The sequence below is a fragment of the Tasmannia lanceolata genome, unplaced genomic scaffold, assembly GCF_043159265.1.
Source record: "Tasmannia lanceolata isolate RefF3 unplaced genomic scaffold, GAP_Taslan_0.1 ptg000012l, whole genome shotgun sequence".
Classification (NCBI taxonomy): domain Eukaryota; kingdom Viridiplantae; phylum Streptophyta; class Magnoliopsida; order Canellales; family Winteraceae; genus Tasmannia; species Tasmannia lanceolata.
The window spans coordinates 33,482,421-33,498,403 of NW_027518689.1; the positions used below are offsets into that span (position 1 = coordinate 33,482,421).

At 37.3% G+C, this 15,983-nt stretch overlaps 1 protein-coding gene across 6 annotated transcripts; it reads right to left on the minus strand.

The window, feature by feature from the left end:
• Positions 1-356: 356 nt before the first annotated feature.
• Positions 357-12,661, minus strand: LOC143887908 (Methyltransferase MT-A70 family protein). 6 transcript variants are annotated; one of them, XM_077392153.1, is made up of 12 exons: positions 12,136-12,661; positions 8,432-8,681; positions 5,683-5,822; positions 5,324-5,357; positions 5,123-5,198; positions 3,747-3,924; positions 3,134-3,223; positions 2,924-3,023; positions 2,411-2,609; positions 1,399-1,501; positions 829-879; positions 357-674 (listed from the first exon to the last, which is right to left on the minus strand). In XM_077392153.1, exons 1-9 carry the CDS (start codon positions 12,409-12,411, stop codon positions 2,458-2,460), a joined length of 1,296 nt encoding a protein of 431 aa, XP_077248268.1. In that variant the 5' UTR covers positions 12,412-12,661; the 3' UTR covers positions 357-674; positions 829-879; positions 1,399-1,501; positions 2,411-2,457. The 6 variants fall into 6 exon arrangements, with proteins under 6 accessions (XP_077248268.1, XP_077248267.1, XP_077248270.1 ...); XM_077392152.1 differs by having other exon boundaries at positions 829-913; XM_077392155.1 differs by having other exon boundaries at positions 829-913; positions 1,399-1,517.
• Between the last annotated feature and the right edge of the window lie 3,322 nt (positions 12,662-15,983).

Below are 15,983 nucleotides of genomic sequence, written 5' to 3' on the forward strand. Positions count from 1 at the left end.
CTGTACGCGTACCATCAATCTTGAAGATTTTGACGTATTTGTTAGGTACCAAACATTTGGTATCAGAGCAGTTTGGTATCCGAGCAGTCATGAACATAGATGTGGCAACCTGCGGAGATGTAGAAGCGTGATGGAATGCTACACTCCGAAGAGAGGGCCTACTGAGGCACCAGACTATGTGGGACCCAAGCTGATATGGGACAGGTCTAGCCTAACATGTTCCATCAGTCTTGGGGCTTTCGGCATATCAGTTAGGCACCCAACATATTCTGACTGATGTTCAGAAATTTAGAGCATTAATAAGAATGCAAGACATTTTATAATTTCAATCAATTTCAAAAACAAAGACGCCAATCAAACAATAACAGGTGAAAGAACTACAATAGCACCTCATAATATCTCATATGTTTACAGCTAGCTGAGCTTCCTGGATGGCAAAATTTACTATGGTAAATGAAATGACGAATATGTTCACCTCTATTAAAAGACACCCTTGGCAACACTTCAAAAAATATGCAGCGTTTCTTCTGCTATGCTACAACAAGAGAAACATACAGTCCACAAGTAAAATTCATCTGCGGAAATGAATATTCACAACAGATGCCGGCTTGAATGTCTGCTAGATTGAAAGAGCCAACGGTAAGATCGTGTGGAAGGGGGAATGTTGAGACCATCTGCACCACCAGCCAAAGTCAGCAGGTTAGGGAAATTTTATTTAAGAACATGGCAAAGTCAGCGAGTTGCGTAGCCAGAAACGACTCATTATTCAGTTCTTCGAAGCAGCAAATAAGGTATGACTCAAATATTTAGTAACTAAATCGTACATACATCATATAAGTCAAAGGAATAAATCCGAATATGGCTGACCAAGCAAGTTGCCTGAAATGAGTTGGTCTCGTTACTGTTCATGCAACTGGAAAATCGGGTATGGATCGGAATTATTTAGTAAGAAATAAATCCATCAGAACTAGTTGGCTCATTCAGGTAGAGACGGTTACCAAAATTTCTCTTATAGGCCCTGTTTGGTTGCCAAAATCGTAGAAGACGCTACTTTTTCAATTGTTCCCTTCTCTCATCTCCTAAGCAAATTTCTCCAAAAAGTAGGTTTTTGGGTGGAAGAAAAGTAAAATAGTCTTGTCTTATTCTCTCTCCTTCTCTCTCTCTTCCCTTTCTATCTCTTCCACTCTCTATTTTGATAATGGCACCCCTACATTTTCCACACGTCTTCTATGCCCAACCAAACACCACAACCGCTCTTCCCCTATTCTCCCTATACCACTCTACACATCTTCCATGCTTGTTACCTCCCTTTTGACTACTTCTTCCACTACTCTCCCAGCCAACCAAACAGGGCCCTAAGGAATCATGAGCTGGTTGTCAAGTCTTGCATTAGCTTACCTGGCTTTTATCTTGGACTTGAGGGAATTAGGCTGTGTCTCCTTGAAATGAACTTGATGGGATGCTCAGTACATTGTCTATGCCTTTCTGTTGCAGAAATCAGCTGGAACAGCAGGGATCTAGTATTATGAATAGCTAACCTTAGCTGGACAAATATAATTAATTATTGTAGTAAAGGGTGCAACATCATACATGAACAATCCACAAGCTAATACTAATAATACATATTTCATAAAGCCAATATATGAGGAAAGTGTTTCTGAGCTCGAGCTCAGAAACTCATGTGGGACACATTTTTTGGGTCATCCAAAGCATTCATTTGAAAGGCCCTTTCATGGATAGGGTGTGTACAAAAAATTAGGTGGGGTGTGTACAAAAAATTAGGTGGTTAGGATCATCCTAACCCTTCCATTTGTATAGGGAAAAATTGGCCAGATCCGTGGAGAAACAATATCTGTCCATTTTTCCCTCCACTTTTGGATGGGTAAGGATGATCCTAACGACCTGATTTTTGGGGTGCAGAAAGCATGAATGATAATTCAAGAGCGTGATGCGTCTGAAATATGATTATTATTTTAACCAACAGAATGACCGATGAAGCATCCCATAAGAGAATTGGTATCTTAGCATGCCATATGTGATATGTTGGGCCTCCACAATTATCCAATTGATCACATATTGGAAGACAGTCTTGACTTGACGTGTGAGTGAATGATAGGTGTTGTCATCAATCACCATTGGAGGGAGGGAGCAGCAGATGTAGTTGAGAAAGACAAGGTGAGGAAGACTGTGTCCAGGACAAGGGATGCTTAGGTTTAAGAGGTTAAGGGGGTAAGAAGGGAACTAACAAAAGAAAATAAAATCTTAAAAATTAAAATTAACATTATAAAGAAGGGTAATTTCAAAATAAAATTATTAATAATAGTAGCTTTAGGAAAGGGAGAAAAGGTTAGAGCATTTATTTCTTCATTTTCCTTTGTTCAACAAATTTCCTGGTGTAGAGAAGTGTCACCTCTTGAAGTTTTGATAGAAATTAGCAACCAAGACTCATATATGGCATCATCCTTCCATGGCTTCATTTGTGAAATATCTTGACTCTTGAAAGCGAAGTGGTTCGTTCCCCCATGAAGTCCATCCAGCTGTCAATTCTCTAGCAAAAAGTTCGATACACCTAGCAGGTCTGGGCCCTGGTATGTAATCCGATAGCAACTCTGACAAGGTCAAGGAAAAAATAACAACTTCCCAACAGCCAAGATTGAGTGATGATTTTACAAATGTTACAATGAAGGCACATACAAAATAAAAAAATTGAATATGAGAAATGGAAACAAAAGAAGAGGTGCAACAATTATTACATTTCAAAAGATCATGGAGCAGCTAGAGTAGAATGTATGGAACTGGATTCACCAAACATGTAGCAAATCAAATCAAACAGGAGCTCCTTAAGCAGTTTGAATTTAGACAAACAAAAGAGCAAGGATTCTTACTTTAAATCTAGATTTAAAAGATAATTAGGCTAGGATACTTCCAATCGGGGGCTTCCTCGAGTGATCACCAGGGATGCTAATGATAACTTGATTATCTTGTAGAGGTGTAAATGCTGGCTGGTGATCATAATCTATACCCTGCGAAGGAATATCAAACAATAGTCTACAAATAGAATCTTCTCAAAATAACCAAAGAAGGAAATGTAAATTCCCATTTAGAATAGATATGCTACTATCTAACAATTAACCTTTCCATTGCTGTATCCCAAAATAAGGCACTCATATGGTCTATGATGAAATAAGTCTAGTTCACCAATGAGAGACCCGTCTGCTTTTACCTATATAAAGTTCAGAGACAAATTAAGGAGTCAGCAATGACAACAAAAATTACAAAAACCGATATTGACAAAAGATACATTGTAATGTTAATCTGAGAAACTGGCATCAGTTAATATAAGGGTGTATTTGGGTGTGCCATCTACACACACTCTAAAAAATTAAAGAAATTATAAAAACTGCCGACCAATAGTAGTTAAAAAATGAAAAATAAAAAGAAAAAATATTTTTTTTCCTTTGTTTTTTCCTTTTTTTTTGGTAGGTAACATGGATTGAACCCACAAGCTCGTGGTTGCCATACAAAGCACCTTGCCAATTGAGATAGGGTCGTGCTCAAGCCAGTGACAACAAAAGTAAGAAAAAGGACAAGAAGTTATCTTACACAATAAACATCCAGGAATTATGATATTAGAGACCAAAGAGATAATCTTATGTATGTAAGGGATTAGTGCAACTATAATTTCAAGTAGTGTTGTGTTCCACTTTTTTGCAAGACTAATTGCCCAAAACCAGAAAAAATATCACCTTCAACCAGTAAAATACAGTCGCATCTGTGACACCCCATGCAGGGAAAAGCTCTTTCTCAACAAACAACCGTAACTTCTCCCTGTTGGTCACCCACAAAGCCACAAGAGCACCTTCTGTATGAGCGAGTTGATTAACAGGAATAGACAAGAAGTATCGGTTCGGCATTGTTGGATACCTGCAATGATTTAAAAATTATAAATCTTCAAGTCTTCAACAACATAAAGCTTCCACAAAATGCAAAATGTGATAATCAATTGCAACATAAGTACTTGCAGTAAAAAGCTTGGATGGTAATAAATGACAACACCTGCGAGAGTTAAAATTCAAAAGTATCAACATCAGCTTGATGTTTTGGTGGCCTTCAGGCTTACTTTTGGCCCTCGCTTGACCATAGTTTCCTTCCAAATCATCTTTGCTGAATTTTGGAACTGTTCACAACTTAGCTTGCATCATTTTCTCTTCGCCATTTAGAGGGAAGAGTTTGAAAAGTCGGTTTCTCTCCGTTGTGATTTGGTTGTGATTTGTGGCTATCTCTCTCTAGTATTAATATTATTTGTAAAAATCTCAATAAAATCATTGTCTCTCCCTAGCATTTTAGAATATTTATTGGATTGTTTGTGTGACTGTTCAATTTTCTAGCAATTTTACTACTTTTGGTGGATTCCTAGTAGTTTGCTTGCATCGGAAAAGGCCCAAGCCTAAATCTAACAACTTGAATAGTCGGAAATGTCTTTTATGATAATTCTTTAACCTATATATTTTTTATTTTACCAACAAGTCGGTTTTTAGATTTTATTGAGACTAGACTGGCCTTATTTAAAGAAAACCGGCCATTTCTACAGAAAAAATAACAAAACATATGCACACACTCATTGCAAAAACCATAGATGGTAGTTTGTAGCAAGGGAAATTATATGATGAAATTCAATCTTTAGTTCCCACACCATACTTTTCAGCCATAATTTTTCTCCACAGAACCTCTTTTCCTTCACCAAATCTCCACAACTACTTCTCTAGGGGTGCCATATTCCTCAATCTTAATTTCCACACCCATACATCTTTTTGTTTTGGATATTCATTCGGTTATGAATCTGCAACTATCCCAGAACTCAGTAATAAATTGTAGATAATTTTCCTCAATGTAAGATAAAGCCAATCGTCAAAGAAATCAATCAAAGTCTTTGTTCGCCATCTTTATTTAAGTTTAAAATTCCCTACAATCCTTGCAGTATAATTATTTCCTTTGATAAAAAGCCCATATACATATGCTTTGTACAAAATATACAGAAATCACCCAAATTAAGAAGTTGCATGGCTGAAGGATATGGAATTTTTTTTTTTTTTTTGGAATGATGAAGGATAAGAAATTATACAATGATTTCTGATGTGCACTTCCATTCTCCCAAGGTGGATCAATGACTATAAGGTTGAAGCCATTATGAGCTTGAGCTGCAAAAAAATAATTGGCCATAACATAAGAAAGGATAGAATTAGCAGTAGTTTGAACAGTATCACCTACATGATAAAGAAGCAATAAAAGAAGAGGAAAATGCCAAGTTCTTGCAAAATATTACCAGGAATCAGGTCTTGAATTTGCCCTAAGTCCGACTTCCATGACCAAAATCAATGTGAAAATAAGAAACATGAGAAACCTTTAGAATAACAAAAATAAGCTGCCATCATTCAAAAAATAAATAAATAAAAAAGCAGCCAGTAGACATATGTATGCAACAAATGCTCATCACGTATTACAATGGCCGATTCCAACGTCTTATGCCCAGAAATAATCCAAAAGGGCCCCGTTGAACGAGGAAAAAAAGAATGAGGCTAGGAATAAATTGAGCAAGGATTATATGAGAAAATCCTCTTGCATATCATAGCACCTTGTCAATTTAATCAAATTGGTAGCCAATGATACAAGCCAATTTCATACCATGTGGAAGGAGCTTTTCATAGGCAATATGTACCAGTTGTTAAGAAATTCTGCGTCCATGTCATCATTTGTCTCGTTAGTAACTAAATTATTAAATATTGGCACCACTGTCCCTTCACTATGTTGGCCAAGCGGCATACCTGAAACCAAGTTGATAGCAAAGGTCATCGGAAAGACGATGCACAAGATACCACACAAATCTAACTCCAGAAGAAATTTGATAATATAGGAAATGAGATAAAATGTTATATCTGGGTAGCTAAATAATCTACCCAATCAGCCCCTCTATCCATAATATGAAACTGAGAACTTTTATATCGATGCAGGTTATGAACTTAAGCCCAAGAAAAATCCTTAACAAAATCTATCCCACCTAAACTTTATCAAACCATAACAAACCCAAAATCAGCCACTCTTCAAACCATGATCCTTTTAGCACGCAAAATCTGGCCCTCTAGACAACGAAATATCACACCAATTAGCGATTTCCCTTTCATTTTGGACCAGTTGAGCCCTCATTATTTTGCACAAGTGGGCATGCAAACACCTCATATCAAGATCCAATAAGCCAACATTTCAATGCCTTCTATAGAACACAATCCTGAGATTTGGACAAAAAAATAAAGATTATGCCCATTTTAGTGAAAATGGGCATAAAGGACCAAAAGCAAAAACACCTGCATGCATCTCATCCAAAGAGACATTTCCTCATTTAAATATCAAATTATATAGGGATTTGCTAAGGTCCATCGCAGAAGGCTTTTCGCGGCTGGTCTGTCGCATGTCAGACCAGCCGCATGTCAGACCAGCCACCTCGTGAATGGAGACAAAAGCTGTTGTCTTCATGCACGAGGTGGCTGGTCTGACGTGCGACAGACCAGCCGCGAAATGCTTTTTGCGATGGACGCTAGCAATTCTCAATTATATATTATAAGATGCATCATTTAAAAGGTCTCAGGTTAGAATGCCTTTCATGCGAGTCAACCTGATTAGTACAAGACATAACACACAGAGATATGTTATCCTGCATATGTACACTTTATGCATGCAGAGGTTTTTTTTTATGTTCAACATGAGATAGTGCATTTGACGGAAAAGTACATCACTTGGCTCCTCGCTTTTGAAGGTCCGTCATTAAAAAATCTAAAACCTAAAAGATGGCTAAAAATCCCTGCAAAAAAGAAAAAAAAAAAAAAAAAAGCTACACGAAGCTCTGCTCAACTCGAAATCTACCTCCCCAAACCCCTAGAAACCTCTCTTATCCTAGATATACCATCTTCCAACCTATGTCACTCAGACAAGGATATGCGTACAATGTATCAAGGATGGACGATAGGGATCCTCCAAATCTGATTGTCTCATTTATCATTTTGAAGGACCCGATAGCAGTGTCCTGATCAGAAGCTTGGATACTCTGTTTTGAAGGATTGAGTACTGTAGTATTTTCTTTATTTTAGAATGGCAGAGCTTTATTAGTTCTTTTCTCGACATCCTAAAAAGAAAGGAAACATGACCTTTTTGAAAGAGAACTCTTCAGTCTTCATTCTTTACTTGTTTGTTCTTGAGCTTGTCCTTGAGGACTTGCATGAACTTTTTCTATGATCCAGTGGACTCACTTTGTTCTTGAACTGGTGGAATTGTGTAAGTAGTTTTATTCTCTCTGCTGTCTTAGTCGTGAAAAATGGCTTCCATAAGAGGTGGGAGTGGGAATACTAGAACACAATTAGAAATCATGCTTCAAAAAACTGATGTCTTGTCTGCACCACATATATCCACATTGTAGCATCCATCAATATAGCCCAACAGGCTAACACATATTTCACTTGCCATTAATTATTGTCCTCTATATATTCCACACTAGGAAGAAATCTCAAATTTTCAACCATTAAGCTATTTGATCCAGCTCCACGCACTGTATTAGGCTTCTATTACACTTACGTTTACAGATGCTAGAAGTGAGTGCTTAGAGTATTTTGAACCCTAACTAGTTCAAGTCTTGATATCCAGACTTTCCACTAAAAGCTACCTCCTAAAAAGGTAACAGGCTTCCAAAAAACCCACATGAAAGGATTTGTTTAAACCATGGGAACAAGTTAACCTCCTTGGGTACGAACTACGAAGGCAATTTCATGCCCGTGAATGCATTAACCAATGTTTTTAGATGTTTGGTTCACATCATAAAACACTAAAGACGACTCAGCTCTTCCACAAGCCCAAACAAAAAATCATAGTACAATTCCATGGCCACGTCATTGATGGTAAACTACAAGTCTACCACACCACCAATCATTTCGTGAGGAGTTGGAACCTGGGAAACATTTTATTTGAATGGATTTAATTCTTTTGTCTGAGGAGTTAGGACACATTGAGTCCAGAATATTGTTCATGTCGTTAATTCACATGCCTCATTGTTTGGAACTTTATAAAAAATGATGCCATCTAAGTTTCTTGGATGCATCGGTCTTCACTTAAGATCTATGAATGAGAAAGTAAATAAAACGAATATATTAATTACAGCACCTACTCATATTAGATCGCAAAGGGAGTTGATATAAAACTGCATACAAGACTTTACAAATGAACCAATGTTCCCTCCACTGAACACCATCAAATGTGTACTAAGGCACATTATAAAGAGGGGGAAAAGGAATAGTGAGGAGAAAACAATATCCAAAGTATATTTTTATTGCTCATCAACATTGCATCCAGAACCGCTAAAAGACATCAAATTTTCCGAGTTGAAACCAACCTTCATCCTTTTCTAACTTATTTTGCGAATGGGAAAAAAGGGAAATCTCATATAAAGGTGCTTGCCAAATTCTTCCAAGCTCAACAAAGGATGGTTCCATGTCTTGTACTATATTTGTGATGTCTTTATTTCCAGTCGAAGGACATCGATCTCCCTTTAGACTGCAAATAAATGATAAGAGATCGGTGGCTCCCATAAAAGCTTCATGTGCCCTCAATAAGAGAGGCCTTGCTTCCTGCTCGAGAAATGTCTAAATTATTTTAACATAATTATTAGAAGCAGTCCAGTGTTAATGAAAGAAGCTTAACGAAGAAAACAGAATTTATGATTCCAGGCTTCAAAGATAATGAACAAGAGGAAAAAGGGAAAGCAATACATGAATTCATGAGCATTGAGTGGCAATAAGAGGTAGAGATGGAAGTTCGGGAAAGAATTATGGTGACTTAAATGGAAACAAGAAAAAATAACTCATTGTTACAACTTGCAAAGGTAATGGAGGGAAAAGAAAAATTACTATATGAATTTCATAAGCATCAAGTGATAATAGGAATTAGATTCGGAAATTCAGCAAAGCATTATGGTCATTTAAATGGGAATCATGGGACATCTCAAACAAAGATGCTTGACAATGATTCTAAGGTCAAAAATAGACATATAGGTGTCTTTTCCTATCATTAGCCCTTGACCCAAGCAGTGGATAGCATAGAAATAAAAAAAGATCAATGGATCCAAGAAAAGATACATGCACTCTCAATATGAAAGGCCTTGCTTCCTGCTAGGGCATTAGAAGTAATCCAGCATTAACCTAAGAATGTTAAAGAAGACAACGAAAGTTATAGTAAGAATAAAAGGTAACATTAAAGAGGAAAATTATGAGAAAAGTAATAGAACGATAATATAAATATGCACACACACAAACTCGAGATATACCTAGTTCGGCAACGATGCCTGCATCTACGGGCAATATCCGATCTTCCTCTATATAAGTAAGAATAAACATTTATTACACTAGGATTAACCCAACCTCAAAAATATTAAAAAACAAAAAATTAACCCAACCTCAAAAGCTCATAACACTTCTCCTTCTCTAACCTTGGAAAATCACTCTCAAGCCCTTTCTCTCCTCAAGACAACAAAGAGAGAACCCTCAATATCTAATGAGATTTTGTTATGCCTTGTATTGGTTTGCCCCTCATTCACGGTTTTGGTTTTTTATTCTGTCAAATAGTCCGTCTAACTAGGAAAACTCAAAGAGACCTAACCTAGTTTTGCCTCTATCGTTCTTCGAGCCCGACTAGTAAGCCTACAAAGGAGAAAAACCTGACCTACCTATCTCCTATTAGTAGGAAACAAAAGGATCTCTCAACCCAATCCTAGTTATACTAGGATGGGCACACTCCAGTTACGTGGAAACAAGAGGCCAAAATCCAACGAGGTAGATTTGGAAGTTTTTTTTTTTTTTTTTTAAATTAGGTAGGAAAGCATTACCATCATTTAAAATCTAAATAGGAAGACTGACTCACTAAAAGTTCTGAGTGCATCTCCCATCAATTTAATTCGGTAATGCCAAGACAGGGATAAATGCCACTACATGCTTCAAGTAACTGAAAGTAATACCAACTATTGATTTAGGTTTACAAATCCAAGAAGAACAGGGCTATCAGTCATGAGAGGTTGAAGTTAAGAAACGAGGTCCTTTTAGACAAGTAACTTGGAAGATTTATTGAGGAAAAAGGTGCTATTTGGGAAAAAGGTCAACTTAGCAAGTACTGAGCAAGCTGGGGAGGGTGGGAATCAAGGGTTATGTCTATGCGTATAAGCTCAAGAGCTTGAAGGTTCAATAAAGCATCTTGTATGGAGTTTTTTCAAGGGGAATAGATTTAGGACAGGTGGGAACAAGGGTACTGGGTTTTGAATCCTGTTATGCCAAGCCCACCCAGGACTACATGGGCTAGTGCCTCACACACAAGAGGTTAGTATTCAATAATGTTATAGGCTTATAGTAGAGTGAGGGAAATGTGATTATGCAATGGGATTCCAAAGGTTAATTAAATTGGACAAGTGTGAATGTGATCTAGCCTTGCTTGATGGTTTGGAAAAGGTTTATGTTCCATTATTTGAGTTGGAAAAGAAATTAGAGAGATGTAAAATTGAAGTTATTACAAGGATAGATGTAAAACTTTTCTTCTTAGGCACCTTCAAGTCAATGAAATCGTGTAATCCCAAAATCACGACCTCTCAATTATGGGCACTTAATAGGATTATTCTCCTAGAATTAGTTGTCGGGTTGATCATGTGGATATTGTTGCTCCACAATTTCAAAATAGTTTCTAGCTTTTGGGATACTTTTCAAAACATGAATATTTTTCAATGGCAACAATTTTATTAAAAAGACAGAGCCTGCAAAAGGAGACAGAGATGGTCGAAATACTAGCAATTTCCAAGTGTTCCTTCATCATAGCAAAGAAGAGTCTCTTATCCCTCCAGTAGGCACCAAATGGAAAAATAGATATGATATAGGTACATCTTTCTAAACAAATAAGATATTTGATTGATATTCTAGAGTAATCCAATCAACCATCTAACTTCATTGTTCAACTGATTGAAAAAAAAATTAAAAAAATTCACTAAAGACAAAGATATTCCAGTAAAGAATTGGTGTTTTACTCGAATACAATCATGTGATAATCCAACCATTTTTTGATTGAGGTTTTACATGCTTTATTCGCACAAGTCGTATTGATTTTGATTTCACCAAATACCGGAAAAGAATGGCGTAGTCTCAGTTACTAAATTGTAAGCATCACCTTGTTCCCTAGAATACAACAGTGTCATAGCATGGTTCCATTATCATTTGTTTCATAACTTGATTTCCTAACGCCAGGTCGGAGAGAAATTTAGCATTCCAATATAAGGAGCTATTGATGCAAATGGGATCAACCTTTTTTGCAAATGACAATTTTAGTTACATTTGTTGTTTGGGGAATTTCAGTTTACTAGAATTATATCCCAAAAGTGGTTGAAATTGTCATTTAATTGAGACAAACTTGAAAGAATTAGTTTATTCCAAACAGGGTATGATTATGAAGCTAGGGAGCTTTTGATTCAAATGGGTTCAACCTTTTGCACGAATGCCAATTTAACTAGGCTAGCTAATTAATCAACGAAATTAATGCGAATACGAAGAAAAGCATCCACATTCCAATTATCATTAACTAAAAAGAGAGAGAGAGAGAGAGAGAGAGAGAGAGAGAGAGAGAGAGAGAGAGAGAGAGAGAGCAAATAAGGCCCTGTTTGGATTGCAGGAATTTTCGGGAAAAGTTTGGAAAAGGAAAAAAAAAAATCTAAAATTTCTTTCCTTTTTTTATACACGAATGAGATAGGTAGAACAAAACCCTATTCAATTTTTAATTAGAGGAAGCTCCAAATTATGATGAGATGATATCACTCAAAATTTGCCATAATCATATAATTTCCCTCTAAATCATGAAAAGAAAAAACAAATCTCCATAGATATATTTTTCTTGCAATCCAAACATGGCCTAATACGAAATCTCTCTCTTGATAAACGAATTTCATATCATAACAGCAAAAATTCTTCTATAAAAAAAGAAGGCATTCATTTCAAGGGAGAAAAAAAATCACTGGTCTGCTAATTTGCAAGGCTACAAAAAAGGGAATAGAAAGAAAGGGTAAAAATTTACCTGATGACGTTTTTCTGCAAATTTTTCCCTCTCATTGAGAACATAAGATGGTCTCTTATTCCGTTTCCTTTTCCTGGAATCTACAGAAACCTCGAGTTTTCCCACACTTTCCTTTGTGAAACGCGAATAATAACGAGAAGGAGAAACCCTAAAACGGGTGTAGGAATGGTTGAGGACTCGAACTGGATCCATGAAAACTGCATTCGAGTTTTTCAATCGATAGATTCCACAATCCATGAACGAAGAGAGCTCTTCATCAAACACCTCCTCCGTCATTCTCTGATACCAAAACAAAAGCAGAAAGAAATGAGCTTAGTTAGGGTTTAGGGTTTTAGAATTTTCAGGAGTCAGAACTCAGAAGTTTAGGGGAAATAGGCGTGTTGTTTGGTTGCTTGAACTGCTGGGAAGAAAAAAGTTTTTTGGTTATTTTGGTTCCTCGGATTTCGTGCGGGAATATTTTGGTTCCTGCGATCTTTCTTTCCAGCTTTGGGTTTCGTGCGGGATTATTTTGGTTCATGCGATTCTTTTGTGCCCACTATATAACCAGCAACCAAATGTGGGTTTCCTGCGGAAATTCCACAAAAGTCCCAAGAACCAAAAAATTTCCGGCATCCAAACGGAGCTGACCGCGGAAAAAAAAAAAAACCCCCCGTGGGACAAAGAATTGTAAAGACCACATCATAGGTTGATCTAAACTGTCCATGTGATGGAACCATGGTTTAAAATTTTGGTTTCGGTAACTGTTTCGGACCCCACTGGTAATTTGGTTCCAAATTCCGGACCCAAAATTTGAAATTTCGAAATTTTCTAACACTTTTTTTTTAATAAATAATGTCATTAAACCGAAATTTCGGTCCAAAATTTGGTAAATGGCGAAAAACCGAATTTCGGAAATTTTCTGTTTCAGTCCCCACTGGTATTTGAAATTTCGGATTTCGGTCGAAATTTAAAATTATGGATGGAACACAACATCAATAGGTTGTGCCCGTAAAATAATTTTCATAGGCTGATCGTAGCCCTCCAATCTATAGGGGTTTCCATAATTGTTGTTCATCTTAAGGTGCTCAGAATTCGTCAATATTTTTAAAGGTCATTCATAATATCAAACTTTCCGTAATTTGACCCGCACATAGTGAATAAGGAAAAGTAGTTTTTTCGTCATCGTTAGGGGTGCAACTTGGGTCTCAACCTGACCCAACCCGAGGAACCCATATTTTCCAACTCAACCTGACCCAACCCGATTTCCAACCAGACTGGGTTCAACCCGATTTCCAATTCGGGTTGGGTCGGGTTGACCCGATTTGATATGGTACCAATTGTTGACCACCTCAACTCAAGCCCGGTTGTTTTGGATTTTGAGAACCAATAGTGAGTCACCAACAATCAATTTTTAACTCACAATTGATTCTCAAAATCCAAACCAAATAGGGACTAACAATTAACAAAGGGAAATGTTATCCGCACTACGATATTTTGATGATCACACTCCTCACTTTATTAAAGTACGGTATGGCCCGCACCATAGGATTTATCCAAACCGTCCATTGTGGACTGTGGAGACTATTTCAATGTTGAAAAAGAAAAACACATATACAGAACTTCTTCATATGGAACCCAAATTCGGGTTTCGGGTCCGGTAGGGTTGCCCGACAGCTCAACCCGACCCGATTTTCAATTCGGGTTGATTTTTCCCAACCCAACCCAACCCAACCCAATTTATGAAAATGCTTAACCCGACCCAACCCAAATTCGGGTTCAACCCGAACCGCGTGGGAATATCCAAGTAATAACGATAGTTTCAAATTATATAGTGCTAATGTCCTCACTACCATATTTTATAATGGTATTACTCACCGTATTTTGATGATCGCACTCTTCACTTTATTAAAATGTACGGTATGGCCCGTACCATAGGATGATCCAAACCGTCCATTAGATGGGCCACTGCCTACATAGGTTGGGCTCCAAAAATCATTTTCATAGGTTGATCCGAACCCTCCGATCTATAGAGGGTTATAGGTTGATCCAAACTGTCCATGTGATGGAACACAACATCAATCGGTTGTGCCCATAAAATCATTTCCATAGGTTGATCCTAGCCCTCCAATCGATAAAGGTTTCCATAATTGTTGTTCCTCTTCAGGTGTCCGGAATCCGTCAATATTTTGCAAGTGTCTTGCATAAGTAATATAAAGTAGTTCTTTCGTCATTATCATATGTCTTTACCTATTCTTGGTAGTTTTTTTTTCTGTAATTGTCATAGACAAGTACCCGTGTCGGTACTTTTTGTATGTAGATTACGATTTAACTCTCAAATAATTTCTCATAGAGATAGATGTTAGATATCATCAAAGGGGTTAATGGTAAAAGAGTAATGCTGATGTGTAAATCCCAGATAAAAAGAAAAGAAATTCCTCTTTCCTCCCGCTATATTGTAGTAGATGAGTCGATTTTTACCGGTTGAATACATAATTTTTCTTAAAAAAGTTTGGAATTTTTTTTTTTCCAAAATTTCCTATTTTCAATTGTTTGATTACAAATGAAATTCAAAGTGTTACTTAAAGGGACCTTCAATTTATGGTGGAATGCCATGCATGCACATGTAGGACCAAAATGCAGTGGGGCCCACATTTTTTGGGGTGATTCAAACCATTCATTTGTTGGACCTTGATGTAGATAGGATGTGCTCAGATAATCTTCTCCTTCTTGGAGGTTTAAAATGGATGGAACAATATAAAAACCTCTACGGACAAGGTCAATTTCAAGAGGGGTGGCATGTTACGTTGAATAAATATTCGCAAGAGGCAGAGAACACCGATTTCCTTTCTTTCACCGCTTTTGTTTTGTATTTAGCCTACTACAGGCAGTGTAAAAGAAAAAAGAAAATGTGAATAAATAAAAATATGTACATAGGTATTGTACTTATTTTTTTTTGTTTAAAATTTTTCTTGTTATCTTATGTATGGAGCAGACCATGACTGCAGAGGTGATGTCCGAATGGGTTCGAAGTTATAGTGAGTCGAAGAGCTTTCTCACCATGAGCAAATATTTTCTCTGTTTGAATCAATCCAAATAGACTAGAGCCTTCTTAAAGCAGCGACAACATACTGGGATCCCCAGTATCATGTCTTTCGCTTTGGTCTTCAAGAAATGTGTCCCACCTTCGAAGAGGGTTGAACCTTGTTATAGTACCTGCAAAACGGACCTCTCATCCGTCCTGAGATCAGATACAGATTCAAAAAGTTCATGTGCCTCCGGCTACTATGTATGCCGGCACAAGATCCAGATGACTTCATAACATCAGATAGTTTATATGTCGATAGGCTTATCGAAGCCTACGCCCTTGAGGGAGATTTAGAAGACCTGATATTTCAGCAACGTCGTCACGAAGCTGTGTATACGCTAAATATCTTCTATGTCAGAGATCCGATACGGTCTCCCTTGCTCTCCTCAGTGTAGTTGACTTGTCACTAGATGCCAACCCTATATCAACTATACTTGCTGAAACTTTCAGTGGACTTGATGATATTTCTCAGTATTCTCGTTTCTCTTTCACATGGTGTCCTACCCTACTTTACATTTGGTTATGTCTAAAGCTTCGCATAGCAAAGGGATCGAGAATGGGCAATGGAGGATCAACCCTCTCATCATTCAGCTTCACGTCCGTATAGAACAGAGGCCGAAGAAGGCTCCTTCTGAAATAGGTAATAGCTTCACGTCCGTATAGAACCCAAAGCAACTACCATGAATGCTCGCTCCTACAACAACGACAAACAAGAAGAAACGAGGAGCAGTGTGAATTCCATCTCCAGCTATCCTCCTGTTTTATAATGAAATAGGTAAAGCTG

Excerpts from the sequence above, each read along its gene's own strand:
- LOC143887908 (XM_077392151.1), bottom strand. The coding sequence starts at position 12,411 with ATGACGGAGGAGGTGTTTGATGAAGAGCTCTCTTCGTTCATGGATTGT. Across the intron at positions 3,024-3,133 it reads TGGGATACAGCAATGGAAAG|GGTATAGATTATGATCACCA; the intron begins GTTAATTGTTAG and ends ATTCCTTCGCAG. Across the intron at positions 2,610-2,923 it reads GAGGAAGCCCCCGATTGGAA|AGTTGCTATCGGATTACATA; the intron begins GTATCCTAGCCT and ends TGACCTTGTCAG.